Source organism: Cavia porcellus, unplaced genomic scaffold, assembly GCF_034190915.1.
Source record: "Cavia porcellus strain 051 isolate PalLab524CR breed Dunkin Hartley unplaced genomic scaffold, mCavPor4.1 scaffold_8, whole genome shotgun sequence".
Classification (NCBI taxonomy): domain Eukaryota; kingdom Metazoa; phylum Chordata; class Mammalia; order Rodentia; family Caviidae; genus Cavia; species Cavia porcellus.
The window spans coordinates 22,702,884-22,726,041 of NW_026947491.1; the positions used below are offsets into that span (position 1 = coordinate 22,702,884).

General features: G+C 35.3%; 1 protein-coding gene across 2 annotated transcripts; it reads right to left on the bottom strand.

The window, feature by feature from the left end:
- Nucleotides 1-1,553: 1,553 nt before the first annotated feature.
- Nucleotides 1,554-23,136, bottom strand: LOC100719491 (zinc finger protein OZF-like). Of its 2 annotated transcripts, XM_013149357.3 has the most exons (4): nt 23,004-23,136; nt 8,970-9,096; nt 8,721-8,778; nt 1,554-7,239 (listed from the first exon to the last, which is right to left on the bottom strand). In XM_013149357.3, the coding sequence occupies exons 1-4, from the start codon at nt 23,004-23,006 to the stop codon at nt 5,553-5,555; spliced, it is 1,875 nt and encodes a 624-aa protein (XP_013004811.2). In that variant the 5' UTR covers nt 23,007-23,136; the 3' UTR covers nt 1,554-5,552. The 2 variants fall into 2 exon arrangements, with proteins under 2 accessions (XP_013004811.2, XP_063110257.1); XM_063254187.1 differs by lacking the exon at nt 8,721-8,778 and having other exon boundaries at nt 8,970-23,136.
- Nucleotides 23,137-23,158: the final 22 nt, after the last annotated feature.

The following is a 23,158-nucleotide window of genomic DNA, read 5'->3' on the forward strand; positions in this document are numbered from 1 at the left end:
TTAAAAGTAACTGTTAATTCCATGATATGTTTCACTGGTATCACTCATCAATGAATTATCCTCTATGGGATCTGCATTTATAGCCCTAGCTTTTTGACAAACTAGACTCAGGTTATAAATTGCCTTCTGCTTTGCATTTGTCCACCCTATTAATATTTTTTCTACATTATACAAAATTGTCAGTCATTACATATTAATTTTGGAAACACCTTTGGAAACACTATGCCCTTTATAGAAATGTTTTCTCTGTAAGATTTTCAAGTTGGTGGATTTTGATATACTGTGCATACTAGTGAGACAGTTGACATGTCACCATCCTATATGTCCAACTCTTCCTTCATTTTAAAAATTGTGAATACTTTTCTTAACCTTCCCTTCCTTCCTTAGTTATTTTTCTAGCTTTTAGGGGACATTTTAATAAAGTAATAATAATAATTATATAAAACACTGACCAAAATCAAGTCCACTGACATGTGCATCTGGGCTCAAACTGATTCTCATATCCTTGCATATGCTTTTCTGGCATTGAGAATCTTTCTTTACAACCAAAAATTCAGTGGGCATTTGAATTGTAACTTAAGGTTACCTAAATAACTAGTTATTTGTACATGAGGCCAAGTGTAACTAGTACTTCCTCAATCCACTTGCCTGCCTGTTATTCTATGTTTTTTGTCATTTTTTTTTTTTTTTGAGACAGAGTCTCACTATTCAGTTCAGGCTGACCTTGAGCTCTCTTTGTAGCCCAGGCCAGTCTCGAATTCACAACAATCCTCCTGCCTCAGCCTCCTGAGTGCTGGGATTATAGACATGAGCCACCACGCCCAGTGCTGTTATTCTGTTTTATGGGATCTTTGCATTATGTGTTGAAAATGTGCTACATCATTCTGTCTTGGAGCTACAGAATGAAATTCTTAGAAATTGTGATCCAAAGCAAAACTTTCTACCTTTAAATTGTGGTTGTCAAACCTTTCTACCTTTAAATTGTGGTAGTTTTCTGGCAATAATAAAAAAATCTAAAACAGTATCTTAATGAAGATGAATGCTATTTTTTCCAATCAATTTAGGATTTTGATTACTTGCACATTTTAAATCTCAAAAATGATCTAATATCATCTCATATCGCAGAGCAGACATTTGGTCAAACTCAATTGAGCAAACCAAAGAAAAAGTGCTGAACTAGGAAGAAATAATCGATATATGGGCTTTCATTGAAAAGAACAATACTTGTCTCTCATTTGAAATCACCTCTGCTTTGTCAGCATATCTGATGTGTGGACTTTTTCTGATATATGTGCCACAGTCTTAAATTTAATTGTGGGCTTCAGCATGATTTGTGCATTTAGATAATGAATTTCCTGGTCTGAGTTTTCCTATTGTAAACTATGCGGGATATGAAAACATCATATCAAGTAGCATGTGTTTGCTCTAAGAAAAATATTTCCCTGTATTGTTCCACTCCTATCGTATTTGATATGGTATTCAGCCATTTTTCCTACAATAGTCACGGTACTATTATCATAAACTGTTTCCAAGAGTTATAGAGATGAGACAGATCCTTTCCTTATATTTTAATATTTTAATCCAAAGGTAGATGGACATAGACCAAGGCACCTCATAATAGAAATCAAAATAAAATCTGAGTAGATTATGGGCAAGAAAATACCATATGGTAAATGCTTTCCTATGGGAAATATACAGAGAAAAAGGCGATCACAGAAGAGAGATTAAGAATCACGAGACAAACACTGAAGCAGAAAAAACAGCAGCAAGAGATAGTAGAATTTTAGATAAATGATTCAGTAAACAGTACTTACATAGTAAGAATCACAGAAAAGACACCAGTTATCTCTTCATGTATGCTCAATATGATAATATACTTCCTAAATATTCTTTTACAAAATGTCTATACACAGGGGCTGGGGATTTAGCTCAGTGGCATAAGCAGCACCTGCATTGCAAGCGTGCGGTTGTGAGCTCAATCCCGGGTACTGATAAAAAAAAAATGTCTATACAGAAATCTTAAAAAAGACACCACAATAAACAAGGTATTCTATTCACCAACTGTGCAAGGGTGCTTCATAGTATTTAAAAAATCTTCAGAATCATTTACCAGAAGACTATAAGATAATTAATGAAACACTGATTCCCAGCACAACTTTGGGTTTTGAAAGTTTATTACTTTTCTGAATGTTTTCATTAAGTGTGTGTAATGCAGCGAGAAACAATTATCTTAGGTAAGTAAAAGTTATGCATAGGAAAGTTGGATCCTAATTAGTTCACCAACAATTAAACCCTAAGTGGATCCTGACTAAAGTGATATTTTGTGTCTGGATATACAAGAACAGGGAGATTCAATCTCACATTGCATTACTGATATGAAATATCTAATATAAGCCAGGAAACAATTCTTTAGGAATACTTATACTTAAAACACCAGTCCAGTAACCCAAAGGGAGATTCAAAAGGCCCTCTGTTGCATTTTGGAAACAAAACATCTAAAGATACAGTGCAGAGACTGGATACCTCTAATAGGTGATGGGCCCGTAAGTATTAATCTGACAGTGAAGGACATAAGACTGGAGTATGTGGGCATCTTATTAAACAGTATTCATTAGTGCTATCTGCACATATACGGTTATTTGGCATTCAACCATGTATCATGAGGAAAAATTGTTTCACTTGATTTCTGTGCCATACTCTTATTCTTTGATATTGTAAGAGTATATTTCTGTTCTTCGTCAATAACCCCACAAGTGACATCCTGACCCAGAAATTATCTATTATAATACTCCTATTCTTTCTTTCTCTCTTTCATTTTTCTTTTTGAGTCAGATCTCACTATGCAGTTCAGGCTGGCTTTGAGGTCACTTTGTAGCTCAGGCAGGTCTCATACTCATAAATGATCCTCCCGCCTCAGTCTCAAGTGTTGGGATTACAGGCACGCACCACCATCTGGCAATATTCCTATTCTTGATTGCAATAAGAAAATATTTATCCTCAAGTTACCTGAGAAACTTATTGTTTTGGGATCAGTAACATGACAGGAGATTGAGATAGAGTTAACAAAATTATTGCAGGGAAGGATAATATAGTAGAGTTAAATCACCCATGTGGGATAGACATACACTGCAGAGACAAAAAAACCTATTCGGAGACACACATACACTTCAGGCTATACTTTGTTCTGTGAATTAGGACATAATTAAATTTCTCAGCTTCCGATCTTCATCAGGAAAACTAGGAGAAATCAGATTGCACATCCACAGATGTGTATAATGATTCAAGAATGTAATGTGCAAGTAATGTTCTGTATGTCAGAATCAGTTCTGAACATATCATAGCCCTCAGTACACACATTTGAAACGAGGCTATGAATCTGTAGAAAGCCCACAAAAGTGGTACCAGTCACATGAACCATGATTTTTGACAAAAGAGGAGATAAATGAGGACAGATTTACATTAAAGAGTGAAATGCTAGCTAAAGAGGAGATAGTTATGGACAAAATATATTACTTCAAGAAAGTAAAATTAATGTCATATCTCAGAAGTAATGTATGAGGATTTGGTTATTTAGATGGACCCATGTCCAATTTTGGAAACGAATTGGTAAGAGGGTAAAGAAATTGTATTTGCAACCCAGGACTGATGATGAATTTGAATTTTGCCTTCACATTGTGCTGTGCAGATTCTATGAATTTTCTGTGATATCTTTTTTTTTTTTTAACTGTATGCAATTTGTTTCTATGGTTCTGGGGCTGTAAATTTTCAGATGTAGTGTAACTCTTATGGTAGAAAGCATTATTCCTACAACTGTCACCCCTAGGGACGCCTTGTAGATGTAGGTGATTCTTAGTTTTTGTGTCCATCACAAGAACCGACCTTCTCAGCATTCAGAATTTTCTATTTGATGCAGCATCCAGTCCTTTGGTACAGAAATGTGGTAATGGTTATGATCCTAAACAGTCACAGTGCTGTCATTCAAGGGAGAAGAACTGCTTCAGAAAGGTATGGTATCATGCTTAGGTAATACAGTTAGCAATATGATAGTATTAAGAACAGCATGGCAAGTTCACATGAAGTCAATAGAATTTTTAATCTCCTGGATACCTATTTGAATCTAGCATTGATTTCATTCTTTTCCTGTGTAGGGCATTCATGATATCTTTCATTTACTGAAGCCTTGATTTTTTTTCAAATCTGTATCTTTCCTAAATTCACTAATCATACCCTTTACTATGGTCATCATCTCTGAATTTATTTTGAGAATTATTTCTGATTTGAGTTTTTTATTGAGACTCATTCATTTTGTTATTTTAGTTGTTACCATTTCAGAGTCCAGGTGTGTGACTTTTAAATTATTCCACCTCATTGCTCCTTGGATTGTTCTTGGGTGAACTGGAAGTCTGAGGCTGTATGTTGGTCCATGTCTTCCCGTTTTCCTTTTTTGTAGTTTACTTCCTGAATTGATGGTTGAAAGTTTTATTAAGTTTGACCATGGTTTAAAAAATGTTTGCAGCTATGAAGCTAATGTGTGGATAGTGGCAGTAAACTGATTGTGTCAAGCTGAGTACTGCATGCCCAACAAATTAGGGATGTGGAAGACTAACCCTAAAAAGGATAGTAGCCAGTGTTATAAAAGAAAGACAAAAGGTTTAAATCTGTTTCTGTGGAGGAGCTCTACTGTTCACTGTTACATTGGAAGCCATCTCCTGGCTCCATCTCAGACTCTTCAGCCTCCAACTCAGATCATTCAATCTTCTAGAACAGATACTTTGGGATGATACAGACTTGCACATGACACAAAAGTGGGCTCCAAGCCTTGAACAGGATGTTTTTGAATATCCAGTGTACTGAGACTTTTGCACTTTCAAATCTATGTGCACACATATTGTAAGTCACGCTGGAAGATGCTTATGTATATCTCACATTAAAAGTTTCTCTAGTAAGCACTGACTCTCACAATATTACAGTTCATGATAGTCTTTATAAGACAAGGCATAGTCCATCTCATTTGTCACAGACAGAAACTCCAAGGAGTATGAGGGGTTTTTTTGGGGGAGGGGTATAAATTGTGATAAAACTACGACCAAATTGAAAGCAGTAAAGTAAGCATGAAAAGTAAAATGTTTATGTTAAGAAAACTGTATGTAAATCATAGTAATGACTTCAACATGAAAGCAAAATCAGGTGAAATCATGTTCTTTATATGATTATGTTGGGATCTGTGCAGATATCTAGTTAGGGCATAAAAAACACTTGTACAAGTTGTGTAAAAAAACTTTTAAAAACATACATACATGTTCATGTCTTTAAAGATCCATTCATTAGCATATATATCAAATTCTAAAATATTTTTGTACACTTTGTAGTATCTTCCCAGATTGCATGTAGACATACTTTCTGTGACTTGCTTCATGTTTTTCACTAGTTTTGTAGGTAATGTTTCCCACAGTTTGCATGTCCCTCCCATGTGACTTCATTTCATTGACAAGTGCATAACAAATGCCTTCTCACATTGCTTTCACATGTAAGATTTTTCAGTGTGAATTGTCTCATGTCTTTGATAAGATGGTTGCGTAGTCAATGTCTTCCCACATTGCTTGGTCATATGTTTCTCCCCAGTGAGTTCTTTCATGTATTTGACAATTTTGATTTGTAATATACCCCTTCCCACACTGTTTGCACACATAAGGTTTCTCCCCAGTGTGAATTCTTTCATGTAACTTACAAGAATTCTTTGTTGGGAATGCCTTGCCACACTGCTTGCAATCATAAGGTTTTTCCCCTGTATGAGTTCTTTCATGTATGTTGTAAGAATTTTTGGCAGTGAATGCCCTCCCACATTGCTTGCACACATAAGGCTTTTCTCCAGTGTGTGTTCTTTCATGTACTTTATAATGAAGTTTTCTAGAGAATGCTTTTCCACACTGCTTGCACACATAAGGTTTCTCTCCAGTGTGAGTTCTTTCATGTACTTGACAATACTGGTGTGAAGTGAATGCTTTTCCACATTGCTTGCACACATAAGGTTTCTCCCCAGTGTGTCTCCTTTCATGTTTTTGACAATACTGGTGTGAAGTAAATGCCTTCCCACATTGCTTGCACACATAAGGTTTTTCTCCAGTGTGTGCTCTTTCATGTATTTTATAATGAAGCTTTCTAGTGAATGCTTTCCCACATTGCTTGCACACATAAGGTTTCTCCCCAGTGTGTGTTCTTTCATGTAGTTGACAAGACTGGCGTGTAGTAAATGCCTTCCCACACTGCTTGCATACATATGGTTTTTCCCCAGTGTGTGTTCTTTCATGTCTTTGACAATATTGGTGTGTAGTGAATGCCTTCCCACATTGCTTGCACACATAAGGTTTCTCGCCAGTATGAGTTTTTTCATGTATGTGAGAATAACTCTTTCTAGTGAATGTTTTTCCACATTGTTTACACATATATCGTTTCTCCTCAGTGTGATATCTTTCATGCATTTGATCATAGTTGTGTCTGGTGATAGCTTCCCCACAATGTTTATATACATAAGGTTTCTCTCTAGCATTGGTAGTTTCATGGCTTTGACATGGAGTGCTTCTGCTGAATGATTTCTGACATTGCTTAGATGTAAATGAACTCATACGAATGTGAATTCTTTTATGTCTTTGGCAGCAACCATGTGAATAAAATGCTTTTCCACACTGCTTATCTCCACATGGGGTTTCCTCCACATAAATCCTATCATGAATCTTACAACTTCGAGTATTGAACTTTTTTCTATATTGCTCACACATATATGGTTTCTTCCTAGTGTGAATTCTTCTATCAATTTCAAAACTACTGGGGGTGCTGGAATCTTTTGCATTTTTCATTCCAACAATTGTTTTCTCTCCAGGGTGAGTTCTTTCATTTACGTCTAAGTAGGAATTCTCATTTTGGTCATATTGATAAGACTTCGTTGCAGTCTTTGTCCTTCCATGCTTCTGAAAGGGCTGAAAATCACTGCAGGTTTGTCCATGTTCATTACATTTAGTCAGCTTGTCATCAAATCCCAAATATTCATCTGGCTTCTCTCCAGTATGTTGTAAAATGGGCACATTTAAAGATAAATTCCCAATCAGGAACTCACTGCAAGCAAGACTTCCACCCGTAATTAAAGCAACTTTTTGCATGTCCAAATTGCCATCTGAAATCTGAAGGAATATGTTTTCATGTTGATTGCATGTTTTATATTGGTAGTATTTTGCTTCATGATTTCTGCAAAGAAATAAAATATCAATCAAAATAAAAATGTTGCCATATCAGTAATTTTCCAGGAATGAGTTTTCGCTACACATGTGCTATGAAATTTACAGAAAGAATAGGCTAAATGCCTTTTGAGGATGCTTACAAAAATTCCATTTTACAAAGGATAGTATGTATATGGTATATGTTTGCAATACATAAGAATAGGTCTTATTTAAGTTAGTAACACATGTGTATAATATATCGATCAATTTTCACATCTTTCCTTACCATTCTCTTATTTTAATTTTACACCCTAATTTACATTTAAGTATCTCATATAAAGAGACACAAATTGACAATTCACTTTCTGTGTTCGACATTTCATTTTATGTTATGAGGTGAAGTCCTATTTTTTTTTAACCAAAAGATATTATTATTATTCTTTTGGGGCTGAATACATGTAGCACTTTTTTTTTTTTTTTTCAGTGCTTAGCAATAAAAAAGGCCCTGAGCAATAAAATATATTTCTAGGTTTTTTTTTTTTTTTTGAAAGATTCTCATTGATCATTCATTTAGTCACAGTGAATTTCATGGTGTCATCCTGGTAGCTCTGTTTACCAGGATAAGAAGGTATAACCATGTAGAAATTATCTCACATTCTCTTTTGCCAGTCAGACAATGATTGTCATCTAGGCTCTTACAGAGCTTAAGTATCGTGAATTATTTCCACCTTTGTATGCTCTGCTATGAGTGTAAGTACATATGTCTCAGTAAGACATTTTAAATCTTTTCAGAATATACGTAGGAGGGGCCGGGGGTTTAGCTTAGTGGCATAAGTGCTTGCTTGGCAAACGCAAGGTCGTGAGTTCGATCTTCAACAACAACAAAAAGAATATACATAGGGAGTTTTGCAAGGATTAAACGCAAACTTATTTTTTTGAGATATCTCTATACTAAATATAAAAATAGTTGTTTTATATTCTACCAATAATGTATGACACTGAATTCTTAGAATTTTACAATATGAATGCACACAATTATCTGGAGGATGTTTTTAATCAACTATTAACACTAGCATTCATGTGCATTTTGAAAGTTGCTTCCAGGTTTACAATGGTTTAGACAATGTATATCACATATTCACATATACATAAACAGGTAACTTGAAGATGAGTTCCTGCCAAAGTTTGCAATTTATTCTTTTCATATATGCCTACAAAAAATACCTAAATTCAACTTCATACACTTTAATGATGTTGATCACGAAGGAATTTTTTATACCAATATATGAGACAGTGACTCTTCTTCCAAACTGTCACAAATAATTTAGTTGGCTATATTGGAATATTTCAGTATTCAGTTTCCAAATTATACAACATCAACCTGTATGGAAAATTTCTGTGAGAATAAGTAAATTTGCACACAGCCTGATTTTTAGGTTTTCCTTGTAATATTTCTGCTCAGACACTGATTCTTGACAAGTACTGCTTTTCCTTATGAATGCAAATTACCTTAGATTTCTTGAGCAATTTTTGTATTCTTCCATTTGCTGACTGTCACAAGTCTTTCCTGAATTTAAGCCATAGAAATAGAAAAAGTCATCATATGATTACACAAAAATTAGAAGTTTACAGTTAAACTGATGGTATAATTTTAACAAGACAGACATTCAAAATGTTTTCATATATTTAATGAATCCATACCAATCAGCAAGAACAAATGCTCTTACTGTATACATGAGAAAGAGATGTCTTCCTTACCTATAGCATTTATATTCATAAATGTTTCCCACATCACATCTCTGTAGAGCTTCTTTTGGGATGGATTCAGCAGAGTCCACTCCTCCTTAGAGAAGTTCACAGTTACATCCTCCATAGTCACTGTCTCCTAAAAAATTACATACATGTTTCCAGAAAGAGGGTTGACACTCATACCCTGAAAACTTGAACTCTTCTTTTCTTGTAAAAGCTGATATAGTTTGCCCCTTCAAATATAAATGATATCACTTTGTCACAAAACTCATGTTTATACATAATTCTGATGTTAGATTACTTCTCTCTGCTAGAGCAACAGCAGATTAGTATGAGTGGTTTCATGCTAAGGTTTACAGAAATTGTGTTTCTGTAGTATTTCTATGGCAGAGCTCATAAAAGGCAGCCTGTAAATCACTATTCCCCCAAAAAAGGCAGAAAAATATATCCTCAAGGGTTATGACAGATCATAGATTATAAGTCCTTTTAAATCTAATTATTCAGAGCCAGAAATGTAGCTCAGCAGTGTCAGCGCTTGCCTGACAAGTGTAAGGTTGTGAGTTCAATTCCCGACACCAAAAAAATTTTTTTAAAAAAATCTAATTATTCAGAAATTTAAGTTAATTTCTGCTATACTGTTCATAAGCAGCCTTTTCAAATGTGAATCTTTTCCTGGAAAAAACTTAATTGAACATTAAATAAAGAATATGTATTTTTTTTCCTTATTTTCACTGATTTTTCACAACAGAGAAATTACATAATAGTTACACACATGTGTCCAATTTATTTCAGTGTAATTTCAATGCCCACCCACTTAACTAGAATTATCTTAAGCTTAGTCTTCATGCACAGTAGTACTACACTGTATAAAACACCCACATCTTCTTCATCTACTCATCAGTCAGTGGGCTTCTAGGCTGTTTTTAAGAGTCATGTATTACAGACTGTGTCAGTAGAAACATGGGTGAATAGACATCACTGTGGTCAGATACTTTTAGGTCTTCTGCAGCAAGAGAAAGAAAGCAAACTGCTGGGTCAAATGGATTCTCTGGTTTTTATTTTTTAAGGAAGTTGAAAATAAATTCTTTAAATGAATAGGGAAAAAATGGAGGGATAAATGACATGAAAGAAAGGGACAAATATAAAACAGTATCATAAATAAAGAGGAGAAGTGGGTCTGAAGGGAGGGGAGAAGAGTAGAAAAAAAAAGAAGACATACCATGAACAGATACAAATTCTCAAGATGAATGCTATCAGTATGTATATCTAACATGTGCCAATAAAAAACATTGATAAAAATATTAAAATGCTAATGGAAAATGGTATTCATGAAGCAAGTCAATCAAGGGGCATATTTCAGTTCAATAATATCAAATGATCACTTGCACCTAGATACAAGAAATCCTATGATTGTCAAAATTATCTTAATTAGGGGAAGAATATGAATAAAACATTATACAAATTAAAAATGAAGACATCACGAAGTAATTAGGCACTAATTAAAAGAGGAAAACTTCAGCCAGTTGTGGTGGTACAAGCCTGCAATCTCAGCACTTGGGAGGCTGAAGCAGGAGAATTTCCAAGTACCCCAGTTATGAGGTAAATTTAGGGCCTGTCAGGATTTTAAAGTGAAATCTTATGCCATACTAAAACCACAAAAGGAAAACTTAAAGATCACATCACTTATAATTCACTCCTTTGCTCTGCTCAAAAAGTTGCAATTGTGCAGTACAATAGAAAACTGACAATACTCAGCACCTTATGAGCAAAGTGAAAGGTGGAATACTTTACATAAAACATTCATGTTACAGCTTTTGTTATAATCTGCAATTAGTAGAGGGAATCACAAATGGATCTCCAAAAAGAAAAGCAGCCTTTTGTGGTTGCACATACAAATAGAACTGTGAATCATGATATACCTTGTGTTAAACATATCTGAAAGTAACCACAGTATGTTTTATTTATGTTCATGGAGAAACAGGTATGTATTTGGAAATCTAGACTGTATACTCTTCTATTTTATGTACATAAATTATGTATTGAAAAGGAAAGATGAATATCTTAGGATTTTATAGTGCAGTAATTTTTTGATACCAAAAGTTTCCTCAGAGATACAAGTAGACATCAGAATTCAAGAAACTAAATTTCCTATGACAACCATAGGAAATAAACAAAGACTAAAATTTTTGCTGTGTACACAATAAAAGTTTTATGTTCAGATAAAGATTCAAGGAACACAAATATCTAAAAAATATAAAACATATGAATCAAGAGAAGCAGTAAATATAAAAGATCAAATCTTCACAAAATCAAATAAAATTGAAGAGGGGCTGGGTGTTTAGTTCAGTGGTTCAAGCGCTTGCCTGGTAAGTGCAAGGTCCTGAGTTCTATCTCTAGCACCAAAAAATAAAACGAAAGAAAACAAATGAAATGAAATAAAATAAGACTGAGGTATGAAACACATTAAGACTTATACAAGGAGGGAGAACCAACTGATGCATTAATTTTTTTTGTTTGCCAAAAAAAGAACAATAAATTCTTTTAACATTGCCCAGAGAATACATTGTGCTGTTATATTTCAAAAAAACTTATGACCAACATAATTGTGAATGTATTTTTCACTTGATTCACACATCAGCATTTGTCAATACCGAGACAAAAAAATTTCCAAAATATTTCCCTATGCTATTTTTTTAAACTTTTTTTTTTCTTTTTTTAATCGGTACTGGGGATCGAACTCACGACTGCCTGCTTGCAAGGCAGGTGCTTATGCTGCTGAGCTAAATCCCCAGCCCTTCCATGCTATTTATGATTACTACTGAAAACTACATGAAAAGAAACTAAAACAACATTATTCATGGAAAGTTACACACAGTAAACTAAGGCAAAGTCACAAAGAATGAGTGGACAAAAAGACAGCATGAAAAGTTTGAGTCAGTGGGAGTTTTATATGTATATTCTCATCTACTACCCAATGCTCAATGGTGAAATGTTTTGAATACACCAAGTATATTTACATTGTTATTATTAAATCTCATCAAAATTTTTTGATAAATTTGATATATTTAATAGCAATTTACCAATAGAAAAGTTCAAATTCATTTGTATATATTGGTCTTTACATATGAACATTTGTATAAATGTTGAATCTTATTATCTGGACACCAGTATGTTTTTTGTCTAACAAAAATACTAGTTTATCACTTACAGAGAGTCAGTATTAACATTTTAAAATACATGATAGACAAGAAATAAAAGAAACCAAATTTGAAATAACACAAGTCCAGAGGCAGTCGAGTAGTGGAGTGAAATGTCAGAAATATGAACTTCCCTGCAGTACTATGTTCACTAGGCTATCCAATAGAAACTTTGTGTAATCAAAATGAAATAATCTCAATTAATGCATTCCAATTTGGTTTTGTTTGTTTTGGTTACTAGGGATAGAACTCATGACCTCATGCTTACCAGATAGGCACTTAAGCCACTGAGCCAATTGTCGGCCTTAATTCATTCCACTTTGAAATGCTGAAACCAAATAAAAGTTTTGCTTGATGATATTTTTAAGGGCGAAAGAGCTTACAAATTTCTATTCTATGGCTACTTATTATTTATATGAAATCAGGGAAACATTGTGGAGGTAAACAGTTGATCTACTCACACTCATCATTAAGTCCATGGATCTTTACATATACTTATGAGAAATGCAAAACATATAATTGCATGTATTTCTTTGTTTCTTCACATATAATCAATATTATAAAGTATAATGTTAAGGTGAAATCTTGAAAAGTAGTTTTTAAGTCACTGGGGTAACTTGTATTTTAAACAAAACTTGCTGGAAAGAAAGAGCAAATAGAAAGCTGGTGCCATTCACAAAGTGAACCCATACTCAGAAGGTTAAACATACTCCTATTGTCACAAAATTCTCAGTGCCTCTGCAGTCCAAAGTAACTCAACAAAGATGGTGACCTTGGGAAACATGAAAAGTTCAGATACTTGAATCTGGACATTATCACAGTGAGTCATCTTAACAGGATGAAACTGCTCTCGTCCAAGATCTCATTACTGAGCAGAAACAAGCACCCACAACAGTTGAAGTTTGACCTATTTGACTTTCCCCAATTTTTCTTTTGAATACCAGTGCGTATTGTTTGCTGAGCACTAACCAATTCTGTAACAAAAAAATGTTGTTCCCAAAATCAGTGTACTACCCAAAGAACCAAAGACATTCATGTCTTTTTCCTTATTTTACAATGATTTTAATTTTTAGCATTTAGTATGATATACACTGTTTGAGATTACTACCATGTCTTCTAATTTTGTGTAGCTTTTTAAAATCATGAATGTTTTTGTCAAACGCTTTCTCTGCTATGATCATGTGTTTTTTGCCCTTGATTCTGTTGACATAGTATATTGCATTTACTGATTTGTCTTATGTTGAACAATCCTTGCACAGCTGGGATGAATCTTTCTTGTGAATGATGTATAAACTTCTTTTTATTTTACACTTCTTGATGAATTGCTTGCCAGTGTCTCAGAAATATCTGCATGTATGTTCATTTAGGATATTGTCCTGTAGCTGTTTTTTGGTTGAGTCGTTCTGATTTCTGCATCATGATAGTGCTTCTTTCCAAGAAAGACTCCGCAAGTACTGCTTCTCTTTTAATTTCATTAGCGTTTCATCTGTAGTGGAATTAGATCTGTAAAGTTCTTGTAGAATTCAGCAATGAATCCCTCCATATCTGGGATTTTATTTATTTATTGGTAATTTTAAAAGTACTTCAAGTTAATTCACTGATGCTGGATTATTTAGAATGTTTATATCCTCCTGATTCAGCTTTGGTAATTTAGAAGTTGCTACCAAAATATCTATTTCTTTTGTTAATATTTTTTATTTGTTCTCAAATTTGGTACTGATGAACTTCTGTATTTCAGGCAAATCCATTGGGCTTCCACATTTTCACTCTTAGTCTCATGGATATGAGTTTTTTCTTTCCTTTTTTGATATATGTTTACCAAGTGTTTGTCAATTTTATTTAAACTTTCAAGGAATCATCTCTTTAATTCATAGATTCCTTTTGATTTCTTAGTCTGAATTCAATGAATTTATACTGTGAGCTTTATAATTTCCTCCTTCATATAAGCATTTGGCTTCACTTATTTTTTCTAGAAGTTAAGTTTCAAACATTAGGCTTTTTATTTTAGATCCTTCAGTTTTCCTGATATGGTTATTTCTGGTTATATTTTTCACTCATATGATCATTTTCATAGCATCCCATAAGTTTTGCTATATTTTTTCAGTACACAAATTGGGAAGAGGAAGACCCTCCACTTCATTTGCGTCAGTGTCTAATTTTCATGTTTGTAAACATTTGATTTATATAGTTAAGTGTACTGGTATTTGTGAGTATATTTTTATGACTGTTAAATCTTCCTTGTAGAGTTTTCCTTCAAAAAGTATACAGTGATCTTTTGCATCTCTTGAAGTCTCTTGAAGTTCACATTGACTGCAAATGATATAGGACGGATACTTTTTTTCTGGTTTCCCTTTTTTTTTTTTTTTTTTGTCTTTTTGAGACAGGGTCTTGCTGTGCAGTTCAGACTGCCCTTGAGCTCACTTTGTAGCCTAGGCTGGTCTCAAACTCGCAACGATCCTCTTGCCTCAGCCTCCCGAGTGCTGGGATTACAGGTGTGAGCCACCACATCCAGCTCTGGGTTCCCACCATCTTCAGAACTCTTTTTTACCCTTTGACTTTCAGTCTACGAAACTTTTTTATTTAAATTGGTTTCTTTTTGCATCATATTCTTTGATTTTTTTTTATCGATACCAGGGATCAAACTCACAACCACGCGCTTACAAGGCAGGTGTTTATGCCGCTGAGCTAAATCCCCAGACTTGGATTTAGTTCTTGACCTATTGTGTCACTATGTTGGGGGGATTGGTAATTAAGAGATTTACATTGCTGGTAACTATTGATGTTTACTGTCTTGTCTTAGTCATATTATTTTCCTGCAGTTGATTCCCAGTCTTTCCTTTCTGTTTTAATTTCTTGCCTAATTGGTGGATTATTTCTATTGGTGTTCATGGAAGTATAGTCTTCTTTATCTCTTTGTGAAAAAACCTTCAGACATTTTGTATTTTTGGCTTTGTTTTCAGAAGTTTCTTCACTTTTCATTTTTGTGGAAGTATCATTTCTATATTGAGTCTGAACAGTTTTATGGGGTGCGTCAATCTGTTTTGGATAGTTTTTTTTTTAAAGAATTGAAATACACGGGAACCTTCTTTGAGTAATTGTTGGTATTAAAAAGTTTGGTATGATTCTGATGGGCTTTCTTTTGTATGATATTTGTTGTCCCTAATAGTTTTTAATATTCAGTTCATGTGCTGAATTTCTGGTATCTTTTTTTCCCTTTCATCTTTTGAGACAGGCTTTACTGTGCTTTTCAGAATGGCCTTAAACACCATTTTTAGCCCAAGCTGACACTGAAGTCAAAGTGATCATCCTGTCTCAGACCCTTGAGTTGCTGGGATTACAGGCATGGACCACCACACATGGTTTTGGAATCTTGACTATTACATGGTTTGATGTAGATTTATTTTGGTCATGGCTAATTGCAGCTTTATATGCCTCACTGATCCATATGTCAATCTCTTTTTCTATGCTTGGTAAGTTCTGCCATCATAAACAGGCATTTTTTTTTCCTGACATTTGTGCTGTCTGACATGTGTCTCTGATTTTCACTGACTCTGATCCACTTATATTGTTCTTTGCAACATCTTGAAGCTATTGGATTGTTTTTTGGGAGGTCCCTTGTTATTTTACTTTTGGCACCATGAACTGAACAGGGTCTCATGCTTGCCAACCAGGCACTGTGATGCTGAAATACATCCCCTGCCCCTTCCTTGCAATTTTAAGGAAACCTTATTTTTCATGATTGGTAATCTCAATCTGATCTTCTGGATCTGATATTCTACCCTCACATTGATTCATTCTGTTGCATATGCATTCAATAGAATTTAAATCTCCTAAATTTCTATTTAAATGTGTTTCATTCATTCCATTCTTTTCCAATGTTGGGCATTCATAGTTTCTATCATTTTACTAAATTTTCTATCATTTTACTCATTTACTAAAAATTTTGTATTATCTTTTCTTGATTCACTAAATATGCCCTTTATTTGGTTATCATCTCTTAAGTGAGAAATTATTGATTTGATTTTTTTTTTGTCTTTTTTTTTTTTTTTAATCGGTACTGGGAATCGAACTCACAACTGCCTGCTTGCAAGGCAGGTGCTTATGCCGCTGAGCTAAATCCCCAGCCCCTATTTGATTTTTTTCTTGAGCCTCATTCATTTCCTTGCTTTTACTGCTGCCACTTCAGAGAATCCAGGTAGGTAGCTATTCAGTCATCTCATCTAATTCGTCACTGGGTTCTCCTTTAGTGAGCATGAAGTCTGAGGATGCATGTTGAATGCATGTCTCCTCATTTTCTATTTTCTTTTTACTTTAATTCCTGAAATAAAGCTTCAAAATAGTTATGTTTGATATCATTACTGGTAATATAAAGAACACTTGGGTATAGACTACTTTTCAGAGCTGTTTTCCATTTGTAGTTGGCTTTTCAGTTTCCAGTATGCTGTAAGATCCTACTTCTTCAGTGCATAGGACATGAGAAATTGCTCCATATTTGGTGTAGCCCGTGTTTCTTTGGCATTGTCCTATAGTACTGTTTATGACCCTCAAGCAAACAGTCTTGGCAGAAAAGAAAGAACAATTGATTAATACAATTCAAGTAGCACAGTCTTAATAAAAGCATCAAACACATCCTTGAAAATGACAATTATAGCAAATATTTGTCATCTTTAACCATATGAACAAGATTTATAGTTATATAACAAAATATAAAAGAAACTAGAAATTTTTGCTCAGTAAATATTCCCTCAATATGGCCACATTACCCAGAGAGAGGAAAAAGTTTATAAGGATTTAAAGGAGAAATAGAAAAATCAAAGAAGAAGACGTTGGAAGCAAGGCTAGAGGACAAAAGAAGATTACACAATCTTTGGGACCTGGTAAAGAAGTGAGGACGGGAAAAAACAAGAAACAAAAAAGAATGACACATAATAACAACAAATGGTAGAAACAGAGTGTTCACTCAAAACAAGGACAAAGAGGCCTGGAGCTTTAGCTCAGTGGCATAAGCACCTGGCTGGAAAGTGTGAGGTTTTGAGTTGACCCCTGGTACCAAAACAAAAACAAAAACAAAAAAACCAACCAATCAAACAAACAAATAAAACAAGGACAAAGCATCAACAACATTGAAAAAAAATGAAATAAATTTAAATAACATAAAAAAAAAAAAAAAAGAAAACCAAAAAAAACAAATGTCCACTTCAGGGAGTCATTATTTGACAGTGGTTGGACAGATATGTGTTGACTGATTGCAGCAAAGCAACAGAATTATGGTAGTGGTGGATAATCCCAGAAAACCTAGACCATGATACCATCTCACACCACAAAGAATGGCTATTATGAAGAAATGAATCAATAACAAATGTTGGCAGAATCAATGGGAAAAGAAACACATTTTTATTGTTGGTGCATGTAGAGAGGCGTAACCTCTTTGGAATTAGTGAGGAGATGCTCTTGATTCTTGAACGAATGAGGACTAAAGTTTCCATTTGTCCCATTTATTTGCTCCTTGGTATCTTCCTAGAAGAAATAAAAGTATCCTACTACAGTGATTTGAATGCACCCAAATGCATGATTTGTAATACCTAAATCTTGGAAATACCTCTGAAGCCCCTCAAGTGATGAAAAATGATGTTTTTTTTTTTTTTTTTTTTTTTTAAAAAAATACAATGGATTGTTACTTTATAGCTAAAGTGACAACCCTTGCAACCATATTGTTCAGTGAAGAAACAAATCAGGCATGCATGTGTAACTGTTCCACTGTTTCTAAGTTGTGAGAAATTATAAGCGTAAGTAAAAAAAAATGTATACTAGACACTGTGAAATGTGAAGAAATTTTTCAAAAAGAAAGTGGAGTCTGGAATAGGGGAAAAGGAAAGTAAGGAAGGGAAAAGAAAAAAATTGAGAAATAAACACAAAATAGAAACAGATTTATAAATAAGGAGGGAAGACTGATTTAATGGAAGGGAATGGAAACAAATAGGCATCAAGGTATACCATGTATAGGAACAAATTCCAGATGATATCATCACTATGTGTTTCTAAATTTTATCAATGAACTTAATAAAAAATGCCTGGCGGCTGGGGATTTAGCTCAGCAGCATAAGTGCCTGCCTTGCAAGCAGGCAGTCATGAGTTTGATCCCTGATACCATAAAAAGGGAAAAGACCAAAAAAAAAAAAAAAAAAAAAAAAAAAGCCTTGTATTTTAAACGCTCTATTACTGGCTGGAATAGTGATAACAATACATACTGTATATCTTCCTGGTTACCGTAAGAAGCAGAAACAAGTTGCAGGAAAATCCACTGCATTTTTCTAGGGTAAAAAATTGACATCACATTCTGCAGTGTATTACATTCTATGTATTATCTCAGATATTTTAGATATAGAGTATGCATAATTTTAGATGATAGGATTCTACTGAGAACTAATTTATGTTTCTAAACTAGACTAGGCTTATAGCAACCTATACAATATATACTGCATTACGAGTATTGCATTCACTGCTCATTTATATTTTCATGTTACTATAGGTGGATAACAAAGTAAATACCACATCATTAGTGGAAGAATCCTGTATAATATGTTTTACAAAATATTTAACTGTTAGGAAGAAAGGCAAAATACAGTTCAAGGAGACCAATTTGGCCTCATGCTTACCATTTGTATAAGGCTATGTGTTTTCAAATACTTGTCACATAACTCAAATACGAGACAGTGTTCCTTATGGATAATAAAAAGGAACCAGCATAAGATTTTTCTGAAAAATTCATAAAATAAACAATCTGAATCATAAATTAGGAAATTTCTTCTTTTTACTAAACTGTTACTTTTCCTTTCTTTTTCTTTTTTTTTTTTCCAAATGTTCCATTATGCCATTATATTACTTTCCTGGATAAAAGAAATAATTATCAAAGACAATGACACTGCCAGTATCAGGGAATAGAATGCAGGCATTTTCCTCTGATATTAAAAATTATTATTTCTGCCTCTCAAAAAACCCAGGGTCCTGCTAGCCAAGGAGAACCAAGAGGAAGCTATACAGCCTCTGTGTGTCAGTGGTGGCCCTTCTGGCTGGGGAGAACCAGGAAGGAAGCTATGTAGCCCCATTTGCCAGTGGCAGTCCTGCTGGCTAGGGTAAACCAGGAAGGAAGCTATGTAGCTCCTGATGCATGGCCCTGCTAGCTGGGGAGAACCAAGAAGCTATGCAGGCCCCCTGTGTGTCAATGGCAGGCCTGCTAGCTGGGGAAAACCAGGAAAGAAGCCACGCAGCTCCACATGCACCAGCAGCAGTCCTGCCAGTTAGGCAGAGCCAAGGAAACTGCACAGTACACAGTGCACCAGCAGCAGCCGTCCGTGCTAGCTCAGGAGAACCAGGAACAAAGCTATGCCCAGTGTGGCAGTGGTGGCCTTGCCAGGCAGGGAAAACCCTGAAAGAGGTCCTCCCATCCATAAGCAACCAGCTGATTCAGAAACACAGGCTAAAATGAAAACAACTGAAGAAACAACCTAACACTTGTACTGTTTGATTGACTATGCAAATCCAAAGCTGGTGTTCTAAACAACTAGGGACGTTAACAATATGTAATATAGTAACCACTGTGGATTTCCCACGTGTTATCACTGTTTCATCTTATAGTTGTTTTATTCTTTTAAAGTAAGACAATAATTTAAAAACCCACTATTGACAAAATTCCTTTGTCATTGATGTTACTGTTAAATCAAAATATCATTTGTACATTTTGGACAGATTACTTGAGTTAACTGACTGGGCAAAGTTGAGCAAAAAATACCTACCTAAATTCAAAAGGCATAGTTTCTGGGTGTAGAAGACCCATAATAATGAGGGTTTTTGAGAGAAAGGGATAATATTCTGAATTTTTAAAATAATTACACAGCAAATTCATTATTGGTATACAGGATTCTATTTCATGTTGAATCCTTCTAGAGTATGGAATTATATTGTTAATTCTAGAGGCCTGTTGGTTAAAATTTTTGTCAGAAAGGTAAATGGTATACACAGAGAATACATTTTCCTTCCTTATGAGGGATGCTCAAAATAGCAGCCAAATAAAAATTTAGGAGTGGTGTCCAGAGCAAAAGAAAAAAAAAAAAAAAAGAGTAGATAAAAAGGGCTAACCTACTTCTCAGAATACACCCATAGTGAGTAAAATTTCCTCTCCCTTCAGGCCTAATTTATGAGGAAAAATGTGAAACAATTTCTTGAATTACACTCAATGAACACAAGGCAATGTAGCAAACCATTATTGTCACTATAATTGCCATGAGTAAATACATTCCAGGACACATCTATATGATAAACACAATCAGTGTGGCTAATGAACAAATTGTAACACTGAGGTAGGCAAACAGGCACATAGTAGGCACAGCTTATAACCAGCAGCAGGGTTGACTTTTGTGGGTAGTTACATAAAATCAGAAAGATGCACTGGATTCAAACTTCATTGATTCATTCACCTGCATCATCATCCTTTGGATGTTTACACATATTTACATTAAATGTAAGACGAACAATTTACTTCTAAATTGTTCTTTGATTCCTCAGATGTGACCATTCTCTCTATTTGGTTTCAAAGAAGAAAATCTTAATTTTATGGTTACATCATAAAAATAACTTAAACCCTTGAGACAGCTTCCAAAAACTTCAAACATTTTGTGGCAAAATAAGCACAAAGAATATTCAGTGGGGAAGTCTGCTTTATCATAGTTCACAAGAAAACCTACACTCAGAAAATTAAACAGATCCTGATGTTCCACAACACTTTCACTGTCCCAGTGCAGGACATGATGTGTTACAGCCGGGAGGTGAGCAAAGGAATCATAAGAAGCCACGAAATTCTAAAATAAAATAAAAAACCCTCAATCTTAAACTGGCAAGGTGACACATGTCTATGTTACCACGAGTCATGGATATTGAAACTATCCAAACTTCTCCCAACCCTGGGGAACTTAATATCTACACACCCACAAACACACACACACACACACACACACACACACACACACACACAAAGAGAAAGAAAGAAAAACTCTCAGGATAAAATTCCTAAATTCACTCCCAGAACGATGAAAAAGATCAAACTCACCTTGAAATCTTTTGTATCCAAGACAAACCCTTTATTCTACATTAGTGATGAAGTCTGTACTATTTTTAAACCTAAAAAAAGACCAGTTTCCTAATTTCTAATGTGCCATGAAAATGATTAGGTAAACTGATCAGTAGTCACAGAAGAAATATTTATCTGTTACTAAACCCTCCTCTTTTCTTTAGGCCTGTGACCTTTGACCTAATCTCTGATCAAGCCTGCGGAGAATTTTTATTTTATCACACTAAGAACAACCTGACTTCTGGAGACATTTATTGCTGTAGCTGCTGATCTTTGTCCCATCCCCAAATTCCATGGATTCCCATTTCAGTTTCATTCTCATCTACTCTTGGCTATTCAAAAAACTTTTCTATTCTATTCAGTCACATGCCAATTGACTGAAACTATGGAAATTTACCCCTATTTCAGTAATTTTCTCTTTGAGACAAGGTTTTACTATGCAGTTCGGGGTGCCTTGAACTCACTTCATAGCCCAGGGTGGTCTGGAACTCAGAGAGATCCTCCTGCATCAGTCTGTGGAGCACGGATTTACATGCCTGGCCAAGTACTTCTTTTATATAAACAACTCATTTGCTTTTTCAGTTTTTAAAACAATGCCTAAAAATAGTCCATAGACTACAAAATAATTATTTTAGAGGTGATTCCTCTTTACCTTTCCAATCATACCAATATCACATGTACATCACTCTGTAGAAGTCCCAGTTCAAAGCATCTCTCAGTGTGGTGGGTTTAATAGGCAGCCCCTCGAGGAAACATTTCCCCTCCATTAATATCCCCTGGATCTTTCTCAGCATTCTAAACTCTATGGTCTGCTCCGTTTAAGTAGTCCAAATATAAAGAATAATTTGTTTTAATAGTGTGTAAATAAAGTATCTAGCTGAAGGGAAGGGCCAGAGATAAGAGCTGGGAAATTAATAATTTTGATAAGAGTTAAAATGAGAATAGCATTACCCAGACTGTGAGAACAAGAGTGAACTTTCTGCCCAACAAAGAATGCAGCCACCTCTACTAAAAGGAGTTGCAGCCCCTCCCCACTAAGCTCCTGAATTTCCAGGAATTTAAAATACAAAATACCAGAGCTTCTCTAAAATGTTTCTTTTTAACAGTGTATGCTAATGAAATGGGTTTAGAAAGCCCAATTCCAAGGGAGTTGTTTTAAATCAACAGAGGCATCTGTGATATTCCCCCATTAAACTATGCTCCCCTTTTCTGTATTTGTTCCGGATTGCAGGACTACAAGGCCACTCACTGGGGGCACTCCCAAAAATGAGGGAGCCATTCTTATTTCAAAAAAAAGTTCTCTAACATCCTTCTTTTGGTTTGCGACCTCATTCCTCGATGTTGGCGACCACAAGCTCTGTTCGTGGAGTAACAATACAATTGAAAGTAGCGGTCTGATGTAAAACATTACAGTGATGATTTTCTCATTGCCGAGTATGAAACCCAGGGTTTTCGCAAGGCTCAGGCTCTCGGCAGAGCGGTGGAACAAAGCTGTGTCTGAGACCGGCCTACGAGGTACTCTGGGTGGACTGGGTGTGGTGGCGCATACCCCTAAGCCCCAGCTGTAGCGAGGCTTGAGGCCGGAGGATCGCTGCGAATTTAAGGTCAGACTGAGTTACACAGGTTCGACCAGGGTGAACTACACAGCGTGACCACTTCTGCATCGCTGTGGCCAAAGCACCCGATTCCGCCCCACCCCCAGCTCCCGTCCCACGACGTCACCATTGCGTGCTTGAGGCTCTCCCAGGTCTTTCTGAATGCAGCTTGCAGCCAGTAGAAATCACAGAACAAGGCAGTTTAGGCAGCCGGGTCCTCTCAGCCAGGTACGCACAGGCCTGACCAGCTCCATGATACAGGAAGTGCCCGCCCCCTTGGCC